A 25,856-nucleotide genomic window follows, 5' to 3' on the forward strand; every position below is an offset into this window, starting at 1 on the left:
AGAATTTGGCAGTACATTCAACCGGCCTCACAACCATGCTGTCTGCACTCTAAATAGTTCAACACAATAAGAGTATTTGGGGTAAAATAATTATCTTGAGACGAGTGACTCCAAAAATCCCATTTATTATTTAAATGTATTCAACAATTCAAAAAGATAAAATTAGATAGACAAACATAGCATAGATTTCATTTACAAGCTGTTTGTTCTTCTCATCATCTCTACAGAGGCTCCCCTCCCTACATAATGCAATCTCATTGTCTGCTGAGTAAAATATCTGTCATTGGCTGTAGCACAGAATAACAGAAAAACAACAATGTAGCAATGGCACGGCGCATGCTCTGATGCAAACACTCAAATACACCAACACACACAGTCACACACAACACACACACACACACACACACACACACACACACTCCCACACACACACAAACACACAATGCTAAGAAGCCAAGTCACTCACTCACCCAATCAACTTCATTCTAAAGCAAGCTGTCAGTCCGCCATGTTGAGTAAATATTACCATAATGCTTGTATGTATCAGTGAATATGCAGCTAATGACATCCAGTGAAGCCTCAGACACTGAAACCGAAAATCTGCCTCGCCTTTAAACTTCCCATCTCTCTCCCTCTCTCTCTCTCTCTCCCTCTCTCTCTCTCTCTCTCTCTCTCTCTCTCTCTCTCTCTCTCTCTCTCTGTCTCTCTCTGTCTCTCTCTGTCTCTCTCTCCCTCTCCCTCTTCCTCTCCCTCTCTCCCTCTCTCTGTCTCTGTCTCTCTCTCTCCCTCTCTCTCCCTCTCTCTCTCTCCCTCTCTCTCCCTCTCTCTCCCTCTCTGTCTCTCCCCCTCTCCCTCTCTCCCTCTCTCTGGCTGTCTCTCTCTCTCTCCCTCTCTCCCTCTCTCTGTCTCCCTGTCTCCCTCTCCCTCTATCTCTCTCCATCTCCCTCTCTCTCTCTCTCTCTCTCTCTCTCCCTCTCTCTCTCTCTCTCTCTCCCTCTCCCTCCTTGCTCTGCTTGATATTTTTTACTTCACCACCGCAGAGTGCTCGAGGACGAAGCTGAAGTAATGGACACTGTTGTTTTATAAAATGGGTTACCTCCGAATCGGAATATGTGGCTTCATTGAACGATTCTGGTGGTGAAGGATATCTACATAACTAGAACATCTAATATTAATTTGAGTCTATTCTCAACCCACTTTGGCCCTGTATAGACAAATAGGATAAGGGTATAGAGACGGGACAAGGGGCAAGGATAGAGACTCTAGATGCGTTGGATGGGACAAGGGAAAATGTCATGTTGTATCTGTATAACATGCCTTGCATGAATAACATTCAGCCACAAACCAGGTCTGTGTTCCCACAGCTGACATCACACATAAACAAACACCATGTGATAGCCAGGTGTCAAATGCAAGAAATCATTATTAGAATCATCTTCAGAAACCATAATGGCACCTTTTCATTACCGTTTCTCAACTGAAGGCTTCGGAAATCACAATCAACATCTCACAAAACCGTTCTCTCAAAGTCAAGTTTTTTTTTAGGGATAAACGTATTTTTAATATCCTCTTTTGTGTAAATATACGATGCAGTAGTATCTTTCACAAAAGTCAAATACTGATATTCTAAGGAAAAGCACACAACCACAAGATAGGACAATTTCAGTCAACAGAGTCCATATAGCCAACTGTTATGGAGAGAAGATGATGAGGCCGGATCCACTTGGCGTTAGTTGGTTTATTTTCCAGTTTGAGGAGGAGAAATATTCAGAAAGCGAGGAGCAACTGACAGGATAGAATTCTGATGAGGAGGGCACCTCTCTCTACCAAGCTTCACCCCCCCCACTACTCCCTCCCCTATCATCGTGTTCTCTCTCCCTCCCTCACAGCACGGCAGACAGGCAGGCCAAGCTGAGCTGGAGAACCTTGATTTAGGGCTGATGTGTTTTATAAGCAGAGGTTGGTGTGACGATGGAGAGAACCAGGAAACTAGAAAGCATTCTGGCTTTTAACCCCCTCCTTCCCTCATTAGAACTCTTTCTCTCAATCTCTTACTTTCTTGTCTTTCTCTCTCTGGACGTGGCACCTGCGTGGGTTCAGTCGGCGTAGAGGATGAACCCAGAGAAGGTGCTGTATTTGTTGTTGTTGCCGCCGTGAGCCTTGCCCCCGTCCAGCTTGATGTAGACCTCGTCGCCTGCGTCTAGGTGGAGGATGACGCTATTGGAGGCGTAGTCATAGTTCTGGTCAGCGTCCTGGGCGATGGCGCTGGCTCGCACCTGGAACAGAGAGGAGAGGAAAGAGAGGATGTGTAGGTTAGAAAAACATTCTGCACTCATTTGATCTGAAATGGAAGTCATTTCTGTTACAAAGCTTTGATTTAGCCTTGTTCACAAAAACAACAAGTGACGGGTCAGGAGCCTTCTGGCGCATCACACACCACAACATGATTTTAATTAGGCTGTCATTGGTGCGTCATTGAACGTTCCGCCATGAATTGAAGGCGGTGGGCTGGGGTGTTGGGTCAGATGGTTGTTGTCTCTGCTCAAAGCGCTGCTCAGTGTTCTCCACCTGAGTAGACGTTCTAAGAACGTCTCACTCTCTGACCTGGTTCTATTATACACATAGAAATATAAAAGTACCAGCTAGAACCTTAAAAGCTTTTACTGCAGTGGGCGAAATCAGGGTAGTCTTGGTAGTCTTGGGAGTCTTACATTTAAAGTTTGCATCCCAATATTACACATGATATACGTCACAGAAGACTGAAATACAACAAAACCTTTTGATGTAGAAATAACGGATTTTCGGCAGTTTGTTTTCTATGTAATGTTTCTCAATTATGAGAAATATGAATAACATTCCACCCATGAGGCCATTAGGTCATTTGACTGCAGGAAAGGGCTACAGGGTAATTTGGCTGTCCCCATAGGAGAACCCTTTGTTGGTTCCAGGTAGAACCCATTTGGTTCCCCCTCTGTATAAAGGGTTCTACATGGAACCCAACATGCTTCTACCTGGAACCCTTTTTTCTGAGTGTAGAGGGAACTGCTGAGGAGTCACAGTGAAATACATCAAGGACACCCACCTCACATCAACTTATAAGAAAGTGAAAAATAAATCCTTATTCTTTAGTGAATGAGAGAATACTGTGAAAGTAAGATATGGTGTGATTTAATGAATACATTACTGTAACACTACCACAGCAATTGCATTTATGTTGGCCGTAGCCTATGTGGTGAGTATGGTATTGCCAGGCTGCTTGGCAGTCTGAGTGTTTGGAGCTGGATCTCCCTGACCTCTGGTCCTGGCTAATTAAGCTTCCATCTGAAATGTTAACCACTCTCCTGGGAGAACAGCGTGGGCTGTAGTGAGATACGGGTGCCCTGACAGTAATAACTGTGTGTGTTTAAGTGTGTGTGTGTGTGTGTGTGCATGAGACATAAATAAATACTTTAAAAGCTAACCATTGACCATTCATGTAGAGTTTTACAAAATATAAACTGAAGTGCGGCAGTATTGCACTGCACTGAGACATCACCAGTACACAAGCGCACAAAGATAAGGGCCTAAATAAATAGCATCAGCACCATACATTTTGGAAGACCAAAGCATCTGAGATATGCATTTAGTTGCCATAAACCCGGATATTGTCTGTAGTTAAGGATCTTTTATAATCTGCCCAATGAAGAACACAGCTGTCATAAACTCAATCAAACTACTATTTTCCCCGTGCATTTCTTCTCTAAAAAGCTTCTGGATCTGAATCTAAAGTATGGGCAGGGTCCCAGATCTGGTGTGCCGCCCGGCAGCCTGGCTGAGCAGGTGGCAGGGATAAGATGGGACAATTAATTGGCCCGTTTAACCAGGGGCCACACACAATGGATTTATTGACACATCTGAGGGCCAAGGGGCTGGCACAGACCTCCTGCAACAACACACTGATGGGTTTAACCCTGTAGACCTGTCAGTGATTGTCTGTGTGCCAGGGTTAGGGGAGAGCGGGAGATCAGAGGGATGGGTGGAGGAGTAGAGAGAGAAGGTGGGAGACTTGCTGTCTAATGAATCTATGTATTTCACTTCCCTCCCTCTGCTACTGCTGTAATTATGAGGGTCCCGTGTGGCTCAGTTGGTAGAGCGTGGTGCCTGCAACACCAGGGCTGTGGGTTTGATTCCCATGGGGACCAATACGGTATCTACTGAATGTTGTTCTGGATAAAAGTGTCAGATAAAATGTCTTTGTTTGTTTTATCTTTTCCAAGTCGTGAGAGCAGATCGTTAACTATATGCATTATGTCCTGTAATGTCAGTCTTTAAATGTTTTACTAGAAGGTAGCCTATATAAAGACAAATTCATCAACAACAAAAACAAATATCTGACATGACAGCCATTTTAATTGGAGAAACATAATGTGCACGTTGTGAAAATGCAATGCAAGCTAATTCAATGGAAGCAAAAGGGAACTCATGCCGAATACCTGTGATAGGTTGTGAGTCACTACAAGCAACAGGCAGGGACATTGAAGCTGTCTATTCGATTTAATCAAATAACAGCGTTTGAGTCAGTGCTGAACAAAGTGTTTTGAGAGATACATGTATTGGTTTGACACACTGTGTTTAAAAACCTGTCTAAGCTACGCTATGGTGTGAGTGACAATGCATGATCAATAGATCACAAAATTGACTGAAAACGTCCCGTCATCGCGAGCATAACGACATCCGTCAGAGAAAGAATTAATGAGTCCTCTAAAGGCTTTAAGAAATCAACCAATATGAAAAAAACATGGTCATATTTTTGTCCCCATTAAAGCTGGGAAAACTTTTGTCCAATATTCCAAAGAAGGTATATGAAAGTCTTTAGAAACTGTGAAAGACTAGTACTGCGTGAGAGAGAAATGGAAAGCTTCTCTAAGGGCATGCGAAGAAGAGTTGAGAATACCTCAACTACCTCTGTAACGATTGTTGTCGGGAGAAGGAGAAGAGGACCAAAGTGCTCGTCATCCGTTTAATAAAGATGAATACCGGAACAAAAACGACAAGCGAACAGTTCTGCAAGGTGTAACAAAAATCACTAAACAGAAAATAACTACCCACAAATCATAGTGGGAAAACAGGCTACCTAAGTATGGTTCTCAATCAGAGAACAACGATCGACAGCTGCCTCTGATTGGGAACCATACCAGGCCAAAAACAGAAATACAAAACCTAGAACAAAAACATGGAATGCCCACCCTTAACTCACACCCTGACCAAACTAAAACAGAGACATAAAAAAGGAACTAAGGTCAGGACGTGACAACCTCGTTACCCTGTCCATTGACTCGGTACTGGTACTCCTTTTATATAGCCTCATTATTGTTATTTTATTGTGTTACTATTTATTTTCTAACTCTACATAACTCTGAATGGGCTTGTAAGTAAGCATTTCACGGTAAAGTCTACACCTGTTATATTTGGCGCATGTGACCAATAAAATGTGATTGGATTTTTAGAAGAATGCCAACTGCAAGATCATTTTCAACATTGATAGGGCACACATCCACTGCTAACACCTCACGTGCCTGTCATCCCTTCTCTTTAGCAGGTCTTGTGACAGACGGAAAAGCTTAACTTCTTCACCGTGGAGACAATACGATAATACACTATTTCACATGGAGCAGCATTTTATCCACTGACATCAGTGCCTCATCGCTTTCATCACATTCAGGCATCTTGGAAGCCTTGCCAGTCCTTTGGAATCAGCCTACTTCTTTGACAGCTGGGTATGAAGCACCCTGCTGACCCTCAGACAGTCACGATAATGAGAATCTGAGAAATCTCAGTGATTTCATGAAGCCTTCTCCTTAGTGTATCTCCCTCTTGTCTATTCCACTCTTCTCACAACAGAGGAAGAAAGTAATTGTGGCTGTTGAGACACATCATGCCAGACGCCTTAGATTATCCTCAGCCAGAATAAGAGGAATGTTCAGTAACAGTTGTCTGTAGCTAAGAAATTCCAGCTTGCATGGAGATCTTTGCCATATCTGAGAGTACTTTCAAGGTGAAGTACTCTGGGTAATGCTATGAAGGACTATGCCAAACAGTTATGCTGAAGCCAGCCTTAAAGGTGCAGGTTTATTTATGGCACATTGTACTATACGCATCTTTGATTCTTTTTTTTCATTGTTTACCTTCCTGATTAAATCTCGCAAGGCTCATATCGATGTGCAAACAAAGCCTCTATCCTGATCTGTAGCAGCAGTCGTCCAGTTTATATTAATATGAGATGATTCGCCCTGAGCACACAAAGTCAACACGCTCTTATTAGAAGGTTGCTGCTTTGTGCCGGATGGGGGCGGCGGACAGGGGCTTGGCTGGATCTGTCTATGGGGATTTTGATGAGACTTCTTCAAATATTTCTCTTATTGCCTTCAGATTGAACTCTGGGACCTCTGATGTCAGAGGTGTGTGATATGACTCGCTTCAACTCCTTGTGTTAGAAAGTTAAGGAAGTCAACTTGCCAAGGACTATCCTGAAGCTATTAGAAATCCGATGCATTTGTTCCCAGCAACGGTTGATCATAAAGAATCTGACCACGCTGTAGTTGTATTACATTATTGAGATTGAAGCTGTCATTCATTGCTCAATTCATTGTTCATTCTCTATTTCTTTCACTCAGTTGCTGTTGTACACAATGACAGAGAAGCCACATAATTTACCCTCACACTATACTCGGAACAACTCACAAGCTGGAAGCGCAAGCCATAGGTTAGACTTTGGAATGCGAGAGAGAAAGAGAGGGAAAGAGGGAGTGAGCAAAAGAAGCAGCGAGATGGAAAGGGAGAACAAAACGGAAACTGGCAGAGCATGGCCTCAAAATAGAATACGACGTGGAACTTTTGACACAACAAATCAAAGCATAAGCGCCCAGGCCAGCCTAGCCTACCGCAACAAATGCAAATGGCTCCAGAGTCGTCTGACGTTGTCTCGTCTCCCCCCAGCCGTAGCTGCTGAAGCATGTTAGCATCCGTCACATTGTCGCTGTGATGCCTCTGATTGAATAATGCTCTGCGTGGTACTGGACCACTAGAGAGAGATGGGAGCTGAGGGCTGAGGCTGGGCTGCTTCAGCCTAATAGATAATGCACCCCCCCCCCCCCCTCCCCCCCCACAGACTACACAGTGAATACCACTCCACTTGGCTCCTCTCGCATTCTGAAAACATTTGAATATGAATGTGGAGTTTATCAATAATGACAGCACTCGTACCTATAATAGGCCTCTGAGATGAAGGGACGACAGCTTTTTGCATATTCACTGTCCTCTGCTAAAGCTGATTAGTCCTACAGAGTTGGGAATCATGTTGAGTTGCGATGGCATTTTGCATTATCCTATAGCTAACAGCTGAAATGTCTGGTGTTGTGTTGTTGTCTCTATTGCCAATACAAAAGATCCAAACAACCCATTGAAATATTGTACTGGAATAGGGCCTCGTTGGCCGAGCTGTTTGCTGGTGTCAGTAACAGTCCCTTTCTTGGACACTCTTGGACACTGATCTGTTCTCTCCAGTTGGAGTGACAAGGACATGTCTGGATGGAGGACAGCTTCTGACGTTTCTCTGGCAGGGACTTGTTGACTCACCGTTAAGCTTCCATTCTTTAAACTTCGCTCGCCTCTTTCTAAATCCAAGTGTGCCGCCACCTAATTGGGTTTGAACACCCAACCGTGAGCCGCATGCCTAATGGCAGCTTAGCCACCTTGTCACAACCCTGTCACATCTCCTAACCCACACCACCAACACACACTCAAGCACACAGAGATACACATGCACGCTGGAGCAAACACACACACACACACACACACACACACACACATTTGCATGCGCTCAAAGACGCACACACACATACACAAATCTCCCTAGTCAAAAGACCGTTGCCCAACAGATTTTTGGTGTCAGGTGTTGTTCTGAGCAAGGTTGTCATGGTGTCAAAAACTTCCATTCCTCTTTTGTGTTATTGGTGTATTTGTGGTAGGAACCTGATTAAATACATGATGAGTTGTTGAGAGAAGGAGATGGTACGGGAGAGCCACCATCTGTCAAGGAGAAGGAGAGTAAGGCTTTGTGCATTAATCACCGCATCTGTTCTGTTTGTACCTTCGGGGCCTTTTTTCCCGGGAACGTAGCATGCACCTCTCCACAGTTTATACAATTGTTTATATAATGCCAAGTGTCCCTCCCACTGGGTGTCAAGTCAAATCAAAGCCTGTCATCATGGAAATGCCTTATGTATTACAGTTCTGTGTCCTATCGGTTAGTAACAACGACCACTCGGGAGGATAATGACACGACAACACACAGAGGCGATGGATGGGGCAACCGTGATAACGATGGGGCTGTAAAATCCTCTGGCTTGTTGTGATGCCGATGTATTGGCACAGACTTATCACTGGGGAAGGGGAGGAGGAGGAGAGGAGAAACAGAGAGAGGCAGAGGGGAAGCGTCAACTCTGACCTACGCGTGTCCTAGCCACCCTTGTCTGTCGGTGACTCACTCTTGTCAGTCAGATACTGTGAGAAATGCTCAACTTTCAGCACTGCTCAGTCTCAATCCCCACTCACTCCCTGCACCTTGGTAACACAGTGTTTTTAGGGTAGAATCTGGTGACACGTTGAACTCCCTGCATCTTGGTACCACAGTGTTTTTAGGGTAGAATCTGGTGACACGTTGAACCCTTGCACAACATAAGGCAAGTTTATTTTAGTCGCTATGAATTTTAAAAAACAGTTATTGTTTGAAATGCACCACAAAGTATTGTGGGATATTGAGAGGAGTGTTTTGCAGTGTGAGAAACCTCCCTAACGAGGCAAAGCTTAGGCAGAAAGTGCTAATAGTCTTGAAGGAGAGGCAGGTTCAGACGTTTTGCTGCCACATGCATTTTTCATGAAGTGCCCTATTCATCATTTCTGGCTGGATGGATTGTTTATATCTCACTGTTGATATCTCCCATATTCATATTTAGAGGGGAGAGCCACCTTGTTAGGCACATGCAGTAACTTAGCCATCTGAGTGTGAGTCACTTTGGAGCCATTGACATGAGGGTTCCCTGTGCTGTGAGAGAGGGGGTTGGGGGTTATCACAATGGATTGAATTGGGTGATGGCGAGATGTCAGGGCTTACAGAGAGATGTTTACATAAGGACAGGCCCATGGGTGCTTTCCCGTCCCCCGTATGTGCTCTCATTATAATGAAGGAGTCTTGTGAGTCAACACCAAATGTCATGCGGGAGTCAGTCATCTCCAGACGGAAACCCAGAGGCTATTTTAGACCATACGCTCCTGTGTTTCAAGGTACGGGGATGTTACAGCACTTATTCATAAACTATTCAATCGGAGATGACAGTGGAGATGAAGTCCTAGCGAGTTCTGGCCGCTGCTCTGCTATTTAGAGGGACAAGACCGCAGAGAGGCTGAAGAAGAGATGGCGTTGGAGAGAAGCAGTAGTATGGGGATTGTGTTTGCTTTCCGTTGGGAAACTTTTACGATAAGTGATAGATTTTCTTCCGTTGGTTGGCGATGACAGCCGGGTGTCATCTTGACATTTCCAATGTGTGTGGTATTTCTTAACAACATGGGCAAATATTCATTTAATAGTCCTACCGCACCTAATTAGACTGCTTCTAATGTTCCACTCGGCAGAATGTCAAATCCGATGTCCAATTACACAGCAAATCAAGGCCAGAGGGCCGCCTCTGCTACCCCTCCAGCTGATTATAGAGTGGGGGTCATAGACTACATGCCGGGTCTGTCAGAGTGGGAACGGGTTACACACACGCAGGCACATGCATGAATGCACGCACACAGACAGAAACACACGCACGCACATGGTGGGATCGATACCAAGGGCCTAGGGCAGCTCGCCTTTCCCTACCCCAGACACCTCCGTCTACTCTAGACATGATGACATACAGAGATGAACAGCGGCCCCTCAGTCTCAGTGCTATAAAACCCAAACCTATCCCAAAGATACTAGCAACACATATTAGCAACTAATTAAGTTTATAAGTGTGTATATAAGTAGCTTATAAGGCCTTAATGAGGTCTTATTAGCCATATATTAGGCCTTAATGAAGTATTTTCTAATTCAAACATTATAAGTCATGTATTACTGGACAATCCTTAATAACAGCATTATTAGCAATAATAAAGGCATATTAACATTTAATAAAGAGCAAGTAACACAAGAAACAGACTATTAACAAGCTGGCTTAATGTTGAACTGATAAGGGGATTGTACCTCAATCTGTGTTCCCTATTTTAACTATCCATAAATGACCTCATTGGACAGAAAGGGGCACAACTCCGTTCACATATGCCATACAGCCAACATTCTAGTCAAACTTCTTATGTAAACTACATTTCTATACAGTATATACAGTAGTTCCATATGTATATATATATATCAATTTTGGTTGGATAAGGCTGTATTATGAATTGCAAAGGGTCACACCTCCCCACACCTTTGAGCAAAATCATATAATGTTTGCCTGAAACTGTGGAGTTGTGTAGTTTGATGACATAAATTGATTGACATATGTCAAATAACCCACATTCAAGTCTGATTTTAACAATTGATGTAAACAATTAGTTTCAGGTAAACATTATTATGGTTGTGCTCATTTGTGTGTCGGGAGGTGCACTCCCTTTTGAGATTCACATTATATCATGCAACATCCATACATGGAAGTATATATTGAAGTTTAGTTGCTCATTTAAAAAAATGTTCATGTCAAATGACTAGAATGTTGGCTGTATGGCATTTATGAACGGAGTTGTGCCCCTTTCTGTCCAATGAGGTCATTTATGGATAGTTAAAATAGGGGACACAGATTGAGGTACAATCCCCTTACCAGTCCCACATTGAGACAGCTTGTTAAGAGTCTGTTTCTTGTGTTACTTGTTCTTTATTAAATATGAATATGCCTTTATTATTGCTAATAATGATGTTATTAATGATTGGCCAGTAATACATGACTTTGAATAATACATGGCTAATATGACATAATAAATAAGATCATTATATACATACTTATAAACCACAAATAAGTGGCTAATATGTGTACCTTAAAATAAAGTGTTACCACAGATATATATTGATTCAATGTCGAGACTGTTCTGAAATAATAGATGCTACAAAGTAAATGAATGCAATGCATAATTGTGTATTTTAATACCAAACATTTTGTGGATTGAATCATTTGATAATTACGGGAAAATGCTGCTTTTTTTCCCACCAAATTTTCAAACAGGTTTCATTAATCACGACAGACACTAATATAACATGCCAGATTCGGATCCAGATGGTTCATGTTTGTTCAATTTGCTGTGTATAGATTGCCATGCTAAACACACTGCATGGGTCACACCTGGATACACAGCAATAGGCTAAACAGTCTTGTGTTGATGTGCACCAGAGCATAAGAAACCCCCAGAGACATGAAGAAGGAACCACTGAGATGCATGTTGATAGGTTGGGAAATGACACGCAGGTAACAGCTTTATTCACACAGTATTGTATTTCCAACAGCCCTCTAGGGGGAAATACAAAGACATTTTCTAAATGTTGCTTTGGATAATACTTTTTACACACATAATAGGGTTGGATCTGTGACATCCACTTGTATTGATTATATCTTCACTAATGCTGCAGAGCTTTGATGCAACGCTGTATCAGTTCCCATTGGCTGCAGTGACCATAACATTGTGGCAATAACAAAGCCAAAGTGCCCAAGGTTAGGCCTAAAGTAATTTAGATATGACATTTTTTATAATACATTTTTGTTCATTTTATTTAGTATTTTTCACACCAAATACAAACATACAAATACGAACAACAACTTACAGACAACGACTACATCTCATCTGCCCAGACCCACATGCTCACACCCCCTTCCCTAGTGCCTGAACGATTGTTTGCCTTAAATTGTACCAATTTGTTCTCCTCGACCATTCTATTTCAATAATTTCAATAATATATCATTCGATTTTTCCATTATGTTAATGACAGATTAATTTCCACATTTTTTTGTATCCGTTTTTTCAAGATGAGTGATGATACTTTTGACAGACAACTTTTAATCTCGCCCATAATTTATGGACTTTATAGCATTCCCAGAGATTATTGAGTCATTGTTAGTTTTACACTTAAGACATGACTCTGCCGTTGTGCTGTAAAAAAAAAAAAAAAAAATGTCTCTTCCATAATACATTCTATACGTTTGTTTATACCGGATTAAACATACATTGTCGTTACCTGTAATTTAGTTAGTTATGCTCCAACATTCCCTCCATCTTGTGCCAACATCAGTTCTTTTTAAGTCTTGTTTCCAATAATTTATATTTTCTTCTAAGAGATTGTCAGTTGGATATGCTCTCTGCAAGGTTTTGTATACCTTACCTATCATATGAACATCCTTTTCTGACTCAAATAAGATTCCCTCAAGGTTGCTCTGATGGCCAAAATATTTCATTTGAAAATCTACATTGTTCAGTCCAATATTGCTTTTTAATTCTATCATGGAAATAAATGTATTTCCTGTTACCAAGTAATTTACGGTTTCTATGCCTTTAGTTTTTATCTGTGAATTCTGAAAAGCTATCCAAGGATTGTTCAATAGGGTTGTGTTATTAGGGAGTGATATTGATTCATTTTCTTCCATATTGTTAAAGTGTTCTTAACTATGAAGTTATTTATGTTTTTTAGCTTTAACCTTTGAAAACAGACACATAAATATTGATGGATGAGCGTATCTTCAATATGCACCCATTGTTCCTCTTTAGTCCATTTAACTGTTCTGTATGTAGCAAGTAAAAGCCTTGGGTAGCGAGTTAACACAATTCCCAGTCTGGAAGGTTAAACCCCATATCAGACTAAGATGTAAAACTTTCCTTTTTATGCCATGATTTTTTTTTCCCATATAAAATTTATTATGACTAGTATACTTTTTAAAAGAATGTCTTCGGTGGGGTAATTGGTATTACCGAAAATAAATACAAGAACTTTGGAATCCGTGTAATTTATAAGAGATTATACCAAATGTTTTCTCAGGTTTCTCAGGACTCAGGTTTTTGAAGATGTGTATGAGGAAATGAATCCAGATCCAGCAATGGGAGTATTTGTAAAAGTATTCATGCCAATTGCTGACAAGCATGCACCTGTTAAGAAATGAACTGTGATGAACTGTTAGAGCCCTCTGGCTTAACAAGGAATTTAAAAAGGGTACGGTTCAAATAAATTATGCAAAAGCGGTGGCAAACAAGTCAGGCTGCTCAGCTGATTGGTTGACATACTGTACATTGAGACATTTGGTGACTACAAAAAGAAGAAATGATATTACCAAACCAAGATAAATTACATAAAACACAATGGAAAAATACTCTTGAGTATCTTAAATGATATCATGGCAAGAACTATTGTTGTGCATCAATAACCGCCAGGTATAGACAACCTTGATGGGACACTATTGAGAATGGTAGCAGACTGTATTGCAACCCCCATTTTCTTTATCTTGAACCAAAGCCTAAAGGAGTGTATATTTGACCAAATACAATGAAATTCAACTTGTTCTGTACTGACTCAGATGACAGATGATTGGTTAAAATAAATGGATAATAAATTATAGTTGGAGCTTTATTGTTAGATTTCAGTGCAATATTTGATGTAATGGATCATAAATTGCTATTGAAGAAACTCACTATGCTATGGCTTTATATCACTTGCCAGCACATGGTTGGAGAGTTATTTATCCAATTGAACCCAGAGAGTGTTCTTCAATGGAAGCTTCTCTAACATCAGATATATTCAGTGTGGTGTCCCTCAGGACAGTTGCCTTGGGCCATTACTCTTCTCTATTTTTTCAAAATATTTGCTGCTGGTCTTATACAAAGCTAGAATGACTATGTCTGCGGATGATTCCATACTCAGCATACTGTATCAGCACCCAAAGCCAGTGAGCTCACTGAAATTGTAAATAAGGAGTAACAGCATCAGAATGGGTGATTAGTAATAAACTGGTCTTAAATACATCTAAAACTAAAAGTATTGTATTTGGTTAAAAAAAAAACTTAAACCTCAACTGGAGTTGTGTATAAAGGTAGTGACCATTGAGCAAGTTGAGGAAGCTACACTCCTAGATATAACATTAGATAGTCAATTATCATGGTCAAGTCATATTGACAAAGTTGTTGTGAAGATGGGGAGGGGTATGTCTGTTATTAACAACAATCAACTGTACTAGTTGTTCAGGCTCTGGTCATATCTTATCTTGATTACTGTCCGGTAATATGATCAAATGCAGCAAAGAAAGACCTAGAAAAGCTGCAGCTGGCATATAACAGAGCAGCGCAACTTGCCTTTAAAATATACTTTTCATGTTTTGCAACCAAATCAAACATTTTGATGTAAAATGCTATAGAAGGGTCCAGACACCTTCCGTATGATTTCACATGTTTTTGAGAAACTTACCCCAAACACCAAATCACTTCCTCATCCTTGTTGTGTAGTATGGGGGCACCGAAAAAACATGAACAAAGGTTCCAAAACACCCCAAATACGTCCTTTTACAAACGGCAACACTCAGTATAGTGATACAAAGCACAAGATACAAGTGTCACGCCCTGACCTGAGAGATCATTTTTATGTATCTATTTTGGTTTGGTCAATGTGTGATTTGGGTGGGCATTCTATGTTCTATTTTCTATGTTTTTGTATTTCTTTGTTTTGTTCGGGTATGGTTCTCAATCAGGGACATCGTTGTCTCTGATTGGGAATCATACTTAGGCAGCCTTCTTTCCCTGTTGTATTTGTGGGTAGTTGACTTTTGTTAGTGGCATTATAGCCCTGTGAGCTTCACGGTTGTTTCTTCGTTTGTTGTTTTGTTTGCGACATTTTTAATAAAAGGACAATGTACGCTCACCACGCTGCACTTTGGTCCACTTCTTTCCACGGCCATGACAGAACTACCCACCACCAAAGGACCAAGCAGCGTGGCCAGGAGAGGCAGCCCCCCAAAAAAATAAATTGTGGGAGGGGCACACGGGATGGTCGGCGGAGCCGAGGATGGAACCAGAGCCAGTCGGGGTGAACTTGGAGGGGAGCGAAGGGAGCGAAGCAGAGACAGTGAAGGAGTTGATGGGGAGATTGGAGGGGAGAGTAATGAGAGAGCTGCTGTGTTGGTGCATGAGGCATGACATTCGCCCTACGGAGCGTCTCCTCGGTTTGATGTCACCTGAGTCAGCTCTCCATACTCGTCCTGAGGTGCGTGCTAGCCGTCTGGTGAAGACGGTATATTCCAGTCTTTAGTGGTTGAGGGTTGACGAGAGAGTAGCTGCTTCTCTTCTAGTTTTTATGAGAAATATTACTGTGATGAAAATTCCTGATTGTCTGCATAATCAAATAACATTCAGCTCAGACACCCATATGTACCCCACAAGACATGTCACCAAGTCCAAAATGAATTCACTGCAAAGCACATTACTATACCGAGCCATGATCACATAGAACTCCCTTCCAACTCCAATTACTCGAGCAAATAACAAAATTACCTTTAAAAAATCTAATCTCATTGAATGGTGGGGACTGTGAGTGGACACAAATGAAAACAAACAAACACGCACACACAAACACACTCTGTTGCATTGTTTGTGTATCTTTGTGTTAAAAATGTGTGTGACTGTCCTATTCTATCAGTTAATAAGTGTTTTGTTACTTGTCATGTTCTGTGTCTTTTTGTGGATCCCCCGGAAGAGTAGCTGTTGTCTCTGCAAAAGCTAAAATGGGGATCCAAATAAACAAGTAAATAAACCAGTCTGTGAAGATGATCGCAGTACTTCACTCCACAGCACCGTGTGTCTACTTGGATACATCAATTCAAAGGCGCCAGTGACGGACTGTGCCAAGATTTCCCCTAGTTTCTATAGTACAGTCCAGAATCTTTCAAGTGCGTTTTTGCTTTCTAAGCAAAACAATATTCCTGAAGTTAACCTCCAAGAGCCAAACTTTATGTCTCCAATAATAATCAAGACACATATTGATATTAAATTGTCAATAAAGGGATGGGCGTAAACTGTGCACTTCTGGAGGTCACCTTGGATGGCTAGAACAGAGCAAGGAGATGTAGAGGTCAGTACACAGTGGGGGGGGGGGGTTGCGTGTGCATGGTGGGAAGCAGGGAGCAGTAATTGTTGGGGAAGAGCCATATGCGCTGCTCGGAGGACGCTGGAGCTTATTAAAGAAGGAGACAGAGTGATTATTCACACAGGGCCCTCCTGAGAGAGTGACGCTCACGTCATTGCTTTTAATTAACTCTGAAACGGTTCTGCGGATTAATAAAAATATTAAGAAAGGAACCGAGGAGGAGCACAAACACATCCTGGATCTTGTTCAAGGTTCTATACTACGATTAAGAAGGCTCTTTGGCATGACAGAACCTCCCGTTTTTTTTCTCCATTTGTAGTAGCGTGGCAATGGATTTGTCTTTACTGTCATTGCCTCGTCTCCCAGGGTGTCTCCAACTCAGGGAATCGAGACTCTGACACATCCGTCTGAGAAGATTGGGATTGGTTGGAGATAGTTGTCAAGCGAGTAAAAGAACGTCAGAAATAAGAAGCCAAGGAGAGAGGAGAGGAGTGGAGAGGGAACTTGGAGAGCAGATGAAGTGCACCGGGCTGAAAATAGAATCGCATTTGCCTGCTTACCAAGAGCAGCTAACTCTTTGGTGTAGCTTGAAATGTGTCAAGGTGCTGGGGACAATGTTGACACTCTCCCAATGCAACCCACAGAACCAAAAGAGGGAGAGGGAAGAAGGAGAGGGAGATAAAAAAAAAAACAGCAAGGCGTGGAGATACAGGGTGCAGAACAACTGCAGTGCTCGGGCCTGAGAACCTGCAGTTTCACATGATGCACCAAGGTCAAAGGATGATAAAATACTGTCATTGTCTGCTATTCCCAGTCCTCCCCAGCCTCCTAGTCCCTACACAGCTTCTCTCGGCCTTAAATGAGCAGAGGAATGCTCCGGCCCAGAGAGCGCTGCTCTACGACCATCAGCCTTCCCGTGGCCACTTCATCAATGACACAGCACGAGTTACCCCACATTTATAACCATTCACAGTAATTTACACAGACAGACACACTGGGGTCTCACCTCCACACCAGACCCACAGACAGACGCGCACACAGACCCACACAAGGATAGACCTTTCTGGCAAGATTCTCTGGCTATAGTGAGTGTAAGCTACATCCCCTTCTAAGCTATTCAGAGAGAGAGAGAGAGAGAGAGAGAGAGAGAGAGAGAGAGAGAGAGAGAGAGAGAGAGAGAGAGAGAGAGAGAGAGAGAGAGAGAGAGAGAGAGAGAGAGAGAGAGAGAGAGAGAGAGAGAGAGAGAGAGAGAGAGAGAGAGAGAGAGAGAGAGAGAGAGAGAGAGAGAGAGAGAGAGAGAGAGAGAGAGAGAGAGAGAGAGAGAGAGAGAGAGAGAGAGAGATGTTTCATTAGCCAAGCAGTTACCACTTTACAAACATTACCCCAGTCTCTGGAGATGTCTGTTGCCTGTGTCTAACTTAAGTGCTTCCCCTCCCTCCCCTTAGGAACACAATGAAGCGGGAACAGAAGGTGCTTTATAGGAACATATGTTCGCCTATTATGTATCAACACTTTTACACCCCCATAAACATTATGGTGGAGTGAGACATTATATATAGAGGAGAGGCCCTTCATGGAGACGCCACCTCCCCTCTCCTTGGGTTTGCTGGGTGAGAAGTTTGTCAGCTTGAATAGGTCAAAGGAGTTGAACTCAGGGAGCCATAGTGAGACTTGGAAAATGACTGCAAAGAGCTGTGTCAGTAGCAAGCAGACTGATACTTTTTCTGATCTATTTGATTTCTTGCCCTCCATGCTTATCATGTCGACACTCTAACACGGCAGAAATGGATTTCACTTAATTCATCACTTCTTATTCCAGTCCAGTTCAGTGATCTTATCACGTTTCAATTCATACATCACCAGCACACCAAAACACAATTTTGGATGAAAATAGAAAGTAGCCTAGTCTATAAAAAGTATTGCACAAAATGTACAGTACATCAGATAGATTGTTACTGACATTTATCCCGACCTTTATGTTGAACCCCTCACATGCATTATCTTCCTACAATGTTACATTAGTATTCCATGGCTGAAGCCTCCAGGTGCCTCAGGGGTGATATGTCAAATGCAGCCGCGGAAAATAGGCCTTCCCCACGAGGACACACTCTCAGTATCTGTCCAACAGACACAAGATCAGAAACACCACACTGAACCGCCAACAGATATGCCTCTGAAATGGTATTTATCTTTCTGAAATATTGCCAGAAGGGCCCGTTGCTCTGGTAACAGTGCCTTCATGTCACAATGTTAGTGGATGATGGAGAGCTCTGACCTCACTGGTCACAGAGACCAGACCCAGCACTCTTTACAATTACACACTGAGTGTACAAACCATTATGGACACCTTGCTAATATAGAATAATTTGCCCTCAGAACAGCATCAGAGGGATGCTGGCCCATGTTGACTCCAGTGCTTCCCACAGCTTCCAACAGTTGTGTCAAGTTGGCTGGATGTCCTTTGGGTGGAAGACCGTTCCTGATACACATGGGAAACTGTTGAGCGTGAAAAACCCAGCAGCGTTGCAGTTCTTGACACAAACCGGTGTGCCTGGCACCTACTACCATGCCCTGTTCAAAGGCACTTCAATAACGCCACTTTAATAATGTGTACATATTTTGTATTACTCATCTCACATGTATGTACTGTTTTTTATACCAGGTATTGCATCTTGCCTCTGTCATTGCTCATCCATATATTTATATGTATATATTCTTATTCCATTCCTTTACTTAGATGTGTGTATATTAGGTAGTTGAGGTGGAATTGTTAGATTACATTTTAGATATTGCTGCACTGTTGGAACTAGAGGCACAAACATTTCGCTACACTGGCAATAACATCTGTTAAACATGTGTATGTGACCAATAAAATTTGATTTGATTTAATTGCCAATTCACCCTCTGAGTGGCACACATACACAAGCCATGTTTCAACTGTCTCAAGGCCTTAAAATCCTTCTTTAACCTGTCTCCTCCACCCCACCTACACTGGTTGAAGTGGATTTAACAAGTAACTTCAAGGGATCATATCTTTCATCTGGATTCACCTGGTCAGTCTTTGTTGTGGAAATAGCAGTTGTTCTTAATGATTTGTACACTCAGTGTGTCTGTGTCCTTTCTTTCCATTTCAGTCATATTTTCTCTGTAATTGTAAAAGTGAGCAATGGCCATTTCAAGTGGTTGGACAATAGAATTAACCAATTAAAACAACCCTTCTGTGACCATGGGATGGATATTTCTCTATGGCAACATATGAAGAGCATTGCACAACAAATAAAGACTTGATCAACATATCTGTCTCCTATCCTCTATTTGACAACAATAAGTTTTACATTAGATGAATAATGCTGCCAGACATACCCTAAGGCCTACATAGATTTCAATTGAGATTGTGTTTTATAGTTGCTAGAAATCTATATGCCTTTATGAAAGAAAGTGTTCCCTATTTCTTTTTTTTTTAAGAATGAGGATGTTCTCTCTCTGACCTATACTGACAACGGTTGATTCTTTGGAGATCCCCATCTAAATGTAACATATAGCTGCAATCAAGTCCACAGAAGTCTTGAGTCGAAGGCAGGAGTTGCCTGCGCATGAATCGGATTGCAACCGATTGTGAATTGTGAAATAATCGATTATATTATGTGTACAAGTGTTAGGCAAAACACCCGTTAAAGCATAAAATATAGCAGGGAAGCATGTGCTCAACAGAAATGGCATGATGTTGTGTTGAGCTCAACCCCCAAAACCCTAACCTCTGCGTTAGCAGTAGGCCTACAAGGTAACCTTACAGATGAAGTCTACTTTAAACATGTTGAAACTGGCCAACTAAGACAGGTTGTATTCAGTCATGATGACAAATACATTTACAGTACACTATGTGAACTACATATTAACGTTTAATTCCATTATAAAATATCATGTAAACCTTAAGTGCTGTAATATCAGGGTAATAAGTCAAACAGATATACCTTGGGTTTATAATCGAATGTTCTGCAGAAACACCGGGAGCAAAAGTTTAGACCTAGAAAAATAAATAAACGTAGCCTAATTAACATTAAACAAAGTAACTCAAAAGTCTAATTAACAAAGCAATATGTTGGAGACCATGCTGTTAGGGCATTGAAAAACATTGCATGGGGCTTAATGAAAGATAATTGTGAGGATTTTAATTATACACTATAGGCTAATGGAGCTGTAATATGTCATGTAAAAGAGTGATGTGACCTTTACCCTATAGGCAAGTGGTCATGAACAAATAATAAGAGGAGATTCAATCACAAAATGTTTGATGCGCGCTGAAGCTGTAGTATAATTTATGATTGCCTCGATGCATATTGCAAATGACTTGACGGTAATAATATATATATTTCTCTTATACTCTCCTGCGCGTTAAACGTTGCCGCCTTTGCTGGACGCGAAAGTTCTCGAGTCGCACACACTCGAGGTACCTGAGAGCACCCCCAGGGCGCAATAAATCCATCTCCAGACCCGTCAAGTGACGCGGAAAAAAAAAAAAGAGAGAGAATACATCATGCAAATTATATTTATTTCAAGCGGATGTTACGCAAATATTCCCTTGTTTTATCAACCATATACAACCGAAATAATAAGCAATACTTACATTTCCCAGTCTGTGCACACTGTGACGGATAAGTAGACTAATTGTCATCCTCTTGTTTTACGCACGAGACGTTCGGATAATTGCGGTCTTGTTGAGTCTCTCCAGGAGTACAACGTTAGATTACATGTAATTAAATATGTGAACTCGACAGTTAAATGTAGCACAATGTAATTTGTGTCTGAACGCATCACTTGCTGACTTGCTGCAGTTCACAGATGTATCGAGCACAGAGAAGCAGACCGTTCTTGGTTCACAATTAAACTTTTCGCAATAATAATGATAGCCACTGTCTGGGATTTTTTTTTAAATTCTTAAAATATCTGCCGGCTGACTAAAAGCTGCATCTTCTATAGTGCGCTTTCACACCACTCCTGTGACTCCACTTATTTAATGTACTTTCCCTGTCTAATCAATTTAGTCTACACAAGCCGAAATGCGAAAGTAATACGATCCGAAATTACTGGTTAATATCTTATTTCTGAAAAGATAAATGATTTGTTACAATTGCGTAAAGATCTGAGTCAATTAAATAGCGCTAGTCCTAACTGACAAATAGAGATGCTTCCATAAATCAGGCACATACACTTGTTTCACCTTATATTACATTCCAAGTTAAATAAACAATTACACCAGTATAATATTGCAAACGAATCAAGTTTGAAACAAGTAGAAAGTGACATGGACTTCGGGGGTAACTGTCTGTCCTTTGATTTGAGGGATGCGGGCAATGTCAGTGTGTATTTATGCAAGGAGGGGACGCGAGCCAGATTAGGCATCATTCTCTCTGGGCGCGTTTGGTGCCACAGCTGTGTGACCGTCATCTGCTCGCTCAGGGGGGGGGGGGGGGGGGGGTCTTGGGAGCGCACGACAGATGCTTCCGCTACCCACCAGCCTTCCGTCTCCTCGGAAATAGAGCCTCTGTATTAGAACGCGGTTTCAGGGCAATTTGATTGTGAAGCTCCGATTAAATCTCCACCAACCAAGTTACCACAGTGACATCAGGTGACACCCAGCGATAGAAAGAGAGAGGGGGAGGGAGAGAGAGCACAACAGAGTAGCAAGGCATAAGGTGAGATATCTGTAGTTTAGAAGGAACCTGAGTCTGTAGCAGAGAAACCATTGGAGTGCTAATTAAAAAGAGCAGTGTACAGTGAGTGGTACAATGTGTAAGATCCCTCTATGCTGAGTGACTGAGCAGTATAAGACTTGGACAAGTGAAACTTGGAGAAGCGAATTGACTCACCTGTTCGTTTTTGCAGAGGTCTGCCCACATACTGGTCCCATCCCCACCTCTCATTAGCACATGGTAGATGAAGAAGTAGGTGCCAGGGATGCTGCAGATGAACTTGCCTGAGATGCCGTCGTAGTTGTTTCCCAAGTTGGTGACCACGTCGTCAAACTTGAGGATCTCATAGCCTTCATGGGGGTTCTTAAGCCCTGCGTAAAAGGCCACCCGGGGCACTGTGCTGTAGGTGGCCGTGCTGATAGCTCCGTTCCCCCCCAACCCCAAAATCCCAGTCCTCCCTCCAGACCCTCGGTCTCCAGGGGGTCCCACTGGCCCCGGTGGCCCTGGCTCTCCAGGTGGTCCCGGGAGTCCAGGTTTACCTGGCCTGCCTTGCTTGCCCTGGGGGCCCTGCACCAGCGTGGAGGGCATGTTGCTGTTGTCGCTGAGGGCCTCGGCTTCTGCCTGGATGCCACTGGAGCTGGTGCTGCTGGCCGTTGTGCCCTTGTTCAGGTAGGGGTCACACACCATGCGGCAGGTACCCAGCATTTCAAAGTGGCTGGTGTCGGTGCCCACGGAGCTGACCAGAACGGGGATGAGGACCACCAGCACCAGGACCAGCATGACCCCGACGGCAGCCGCCACCAGGGTCTTCCTCCCGATGCTGAGTCGGGGAAGGGGCTGTGCTGCCAGCGTGGCTCTCCCTGGGGCGGAAATGGTGACTGCTGGGTGTGGGGAGCCTGCCACCGAGGAAAGGGACACAGGGATCCCAAGTAGAGTAGGAGGAGGAGCGGCGAGTGTGTGAGTGTAAGAGAGAGACCCACATACACTCACTGATATGCCTCGCTGCTTTCACTCACACAGAGGTAGTTCCCGTACACTCTCGCTCACCAGCGTGCACACTGACGCACATAGGGAGCACACACGAGCCGACATACAAAATTTAGTCCCAAACTCTTGGCATGAAAAAGGAGAAAGAAAGAGGATGCAAAGGAAGGAACACTCAGGAGGAGGAGTGTTAGAGAGAAACAAGAGGAATGGTAAGAGGACGAACAGAGAGTGAGTGTGAGAAAGAGAGACGGAGAGAGTAGTCATAGAGTCCGCGTGCGTACGTGTGGTGTGTTTGTGGTGACGGATTCTCAGGCTTGGCTTTTTATATGGCAGTAAGAGTGGAGCCCCCCCCTCCACTCATCCTCCCCTCATCCTCCCCTACTCCTCCCCTCTCCTCCTCCCTTCTCCTCCTCCTCTCTCCTCCTCCCCTCCTCTGGTTGGCGTGGTTACGAATAGGGGGAGGAGGGAGCCCCACGCTGTCCCCTCTCCCTCTCTGTCTCACTCAGAATGGCTCTCATCACATTACTTTCTACCACACTACACTCCCTCTGAGCCAGTGATGAGCCAACACACGCTCCCTCCCTCTCTCCTTCTCCCTTTCTGCTCTCTTACCCTGACTCCTCACTCCTTCCTTCCACTTTTGATGCTTTCTCTCTCTCTCTCTCTCTCTCTCGCTCTCTCTCTCTCTCTCTCTCTCTCTCGCTCTGCTTTCCTCTCACTTTCCTCTCTCTCTCACTCCTCACTTCTTCCACTTTTGATACTATTTCTCTCTCCTCTCTCTCCTTCTCTCTCTCATCAGCCTCCAGCCTCTAAAAATAAAGATGGAGCACAGGGAAGGGGAGCTGCAATTTCCTGGAGGTGCCAGGAATGTATATGCTTTCAACACTTTCTATCTGGCGTATCCACAAACACAAACACACACACACACACACACACACACACACACACACACACACACACACACACACACACACACACACACACACACACACACCAATCTATGGAAAGGAGAGACTCTTGCGAACAAGTGCCACGGGACTCATCTGAAGGTGACCAGTACTGGATTAAAAAAACAAATGGAAGTATGAAGGTAGTTTTGTGCCCCCCCAAAAGGGGTAGGCACAAATATAGGCACAAATATCTCCTAGATTTAGGGCAGACACTTCAAAACCTTGTTTCTTATGATTTATATTTTGACTATACTTTTTGCCATTTATGAATGTGTTATTCAATGCATTTCTATGGGCTTTAGTAGTAAAGACCAAAATCAATATTTTATCAAATCATTTTTGATATATATATTTTGTTTTATACTGTACCTAAAGGGGTCCTAAAATTCCAAATCAAATAGCTAAATGATCCATAGTATGACCATCTTAAAACAATTCCATCTGTTAGCTTAGCACCCATCCCCCCTCCCCCAGCGTCTTAGACGCTAAAGAATTCAAATGTGTATGGTGTTTATTAAGAAGGCTAATGCTAAATACCAACACATGAGCCAACAGCACATACTGTGCACACTAGTAACACGAATCATTAATCTACTGTTGGGTGGCGCCATCACTTCCTGGTCTTTCCTGGCAGACAGCCTCCTCCCGGGGGAGATTTTATTCAGGGAAAAAGACAGGGTTAAAGGACAATGGGGAGGTGCCATCCATGGTTAATGTGCCACTGACATTGACTCCATTTTACTGTTGCTGGAGTCCACTTTTTGCCCTCTCTCAGCGTCAATAACCGCACTTCTGCACCTCAATGCGCTGACACCGTTTCTTATTGGTATCTTTTTTTTGAGCTATTGATCTCATGGTTTTATTCAATTAAGGGTCCCCCGTTTGACGGGGGATAGATCTCTGCGCAGTGGTGATGTCATATATTTGACATTTTCATCTTTCAGAGTGATGAATGAGAAATATGGAGGGAAATGACAACATTAGAAAATAGTCATTCGTGCACAGTTCTCCTCCTCTGGACCATGTCTTTGGAGAGGAGGTCAATTAAATGAGGTCTGGATTTATTTAGCACAACACGTAAGGCTGAGTGAGTCTATGTATTACACAAATCCACTCGGCTTTTACCGGGGATGTGCATTAGAATTTGTCATAGCAAACAATTGAGGCTTATATCCTCGAGTGCTGTTGTTCAGCATTTAATTGAAGTTGTTGTTGTTGTTGTGCCGTTGCTGTCGTGTAGGGATGAGGGCCAGGCCAGCATGGTGAAACATGATGTAAACCTCCCCCAGATGGAGGGCTTTGGCGTTGTTTGCACTAGGTTTGGACAGGGCTCTCATGGAAGATTGAGATGGATCAATGCACACCAGGACGCCTGAACATTTGTCACCACTAGGCTTGACTGGTCACCAATTAGAGCATTCCACTTCTGTCTCTTTATCATCATCAAACAGCCATTGCAGTGTTATGGCGTAACCGGTTGGCTCTCAAATGTATCTTCCAGGGTGAGTCCATCCACAGACTCAACACACAACCCAGATCACTCACAAAAGACCAGGTGTGCGTCTGACTCGGTCGGGCGTATATTTGACCACTGTGTGTTAAGCTTTATAATTGTCATGGAGTTTGTCCGTATGAAGAAGCAAACAATACCTAAATTGCTTTCTGGGTTTGCTTAGTCGGATTTGTTTGTTTTAGGCACCTGCCGGCAGTACCTGCCAGTGAGTCTGTCGTCAGTGACCCAAATCTCTACATCCTTTAACCACTGAGAGATCAGTTCACAGCACAGAGGACAAACACAGAGGTAGGGATGCGAGAGAGATGAGAGAGAGAGGAAGACGGTCTGGAGAGAGGGAGACAGAAGGAAATGAAAGAACAGGAGAGAAGTCATTGGAAGCTGTGGGAGTTGAGGCATCTCAGTGGAGTAGGTTGGCTTTGATTGGTTGGTTGGGAAGTAAGTAGGGCGGAGGGAGTAGGGCTGTTGTGGTGAGAGAAGAAAACGGAATTAAAAATGATGATTAAGCTGTTATACAATACATAGTCTACCGCATATTACGCATGCACAAA

The 25,856-nt window shown here is 43.0% G+C and overlaps 1 protein-coding gene and 1 non-coding gene across 2 annotated transcripts; one reads left to right on the plus strand and one right to left on the minus strand.

Annotated features, from left to right (window-relative positions):
* Positions 1-1,551: 1,551 nt before the first annotated feature.
* On the minus strand, positions 1,552-22,760 carry LOC139423936 (C1q-related factor-like). Its single transcript, XM_071175586.1, has 2 exons — positions 22,033-22,760; positions 1,552-2,276 (listed from the first exon to the last, which is right to left on the minus strand). Exons 1-2 carry the CDS (start codon positions 22,633-22,635, stop codon positions 2,097-2,099), a joined length of 783 nt encoding a protein of 260 aa, XP_071031687.1. The 5' UTR covers positions 22,636-22,760; the 3' UTR covers positions 1,552-2,096.
* Positions 4,107-4,181, plus strand: trnaa-ugc (transfer RNA alanine (anticodon UGC)). Its single transcript has one exon. It is a non-coding gene; the product is annotated as a tRNA-Ala (tRNA).
* Positions 22,761-25,856: the final 3,096 nt, after the last annotated feature.

The sequence above is a fragment of the Oncorhynchus clarkii genome, chromosome 13, assembly GCF_045791955.1.
Source record: "Oncorhynchus clarkii lewisi isolate Uvic-CL-2024 chromosome 13, UVic_Ocla_1.0, whole genome shotgun sequence".
NCBI classification, from domain to species: Eukaryota; Metazoa; Chordata; class Actinopteri; order Salmoniformes; family Salmonidae; genus Oncorhynchus; species Oncorhynchus clarkii.

Coding starts and splice junctions, on each gene's coding strand:
- LOC139423936 (XM_071175586.1), bottom strand. CDS start 22,635: ATGCTGGTCCTGGTGCTGGTGGTCCTCATCCCCGTTCTGGTCAGCTCC. Junction 2,277..22,032: donor ACCTCTGCAAAAACGAACAG/GTGAGTCAATTC, acceptor TCTCTGTTCCAG/GTGCGAGCCAGCGCCATCGC.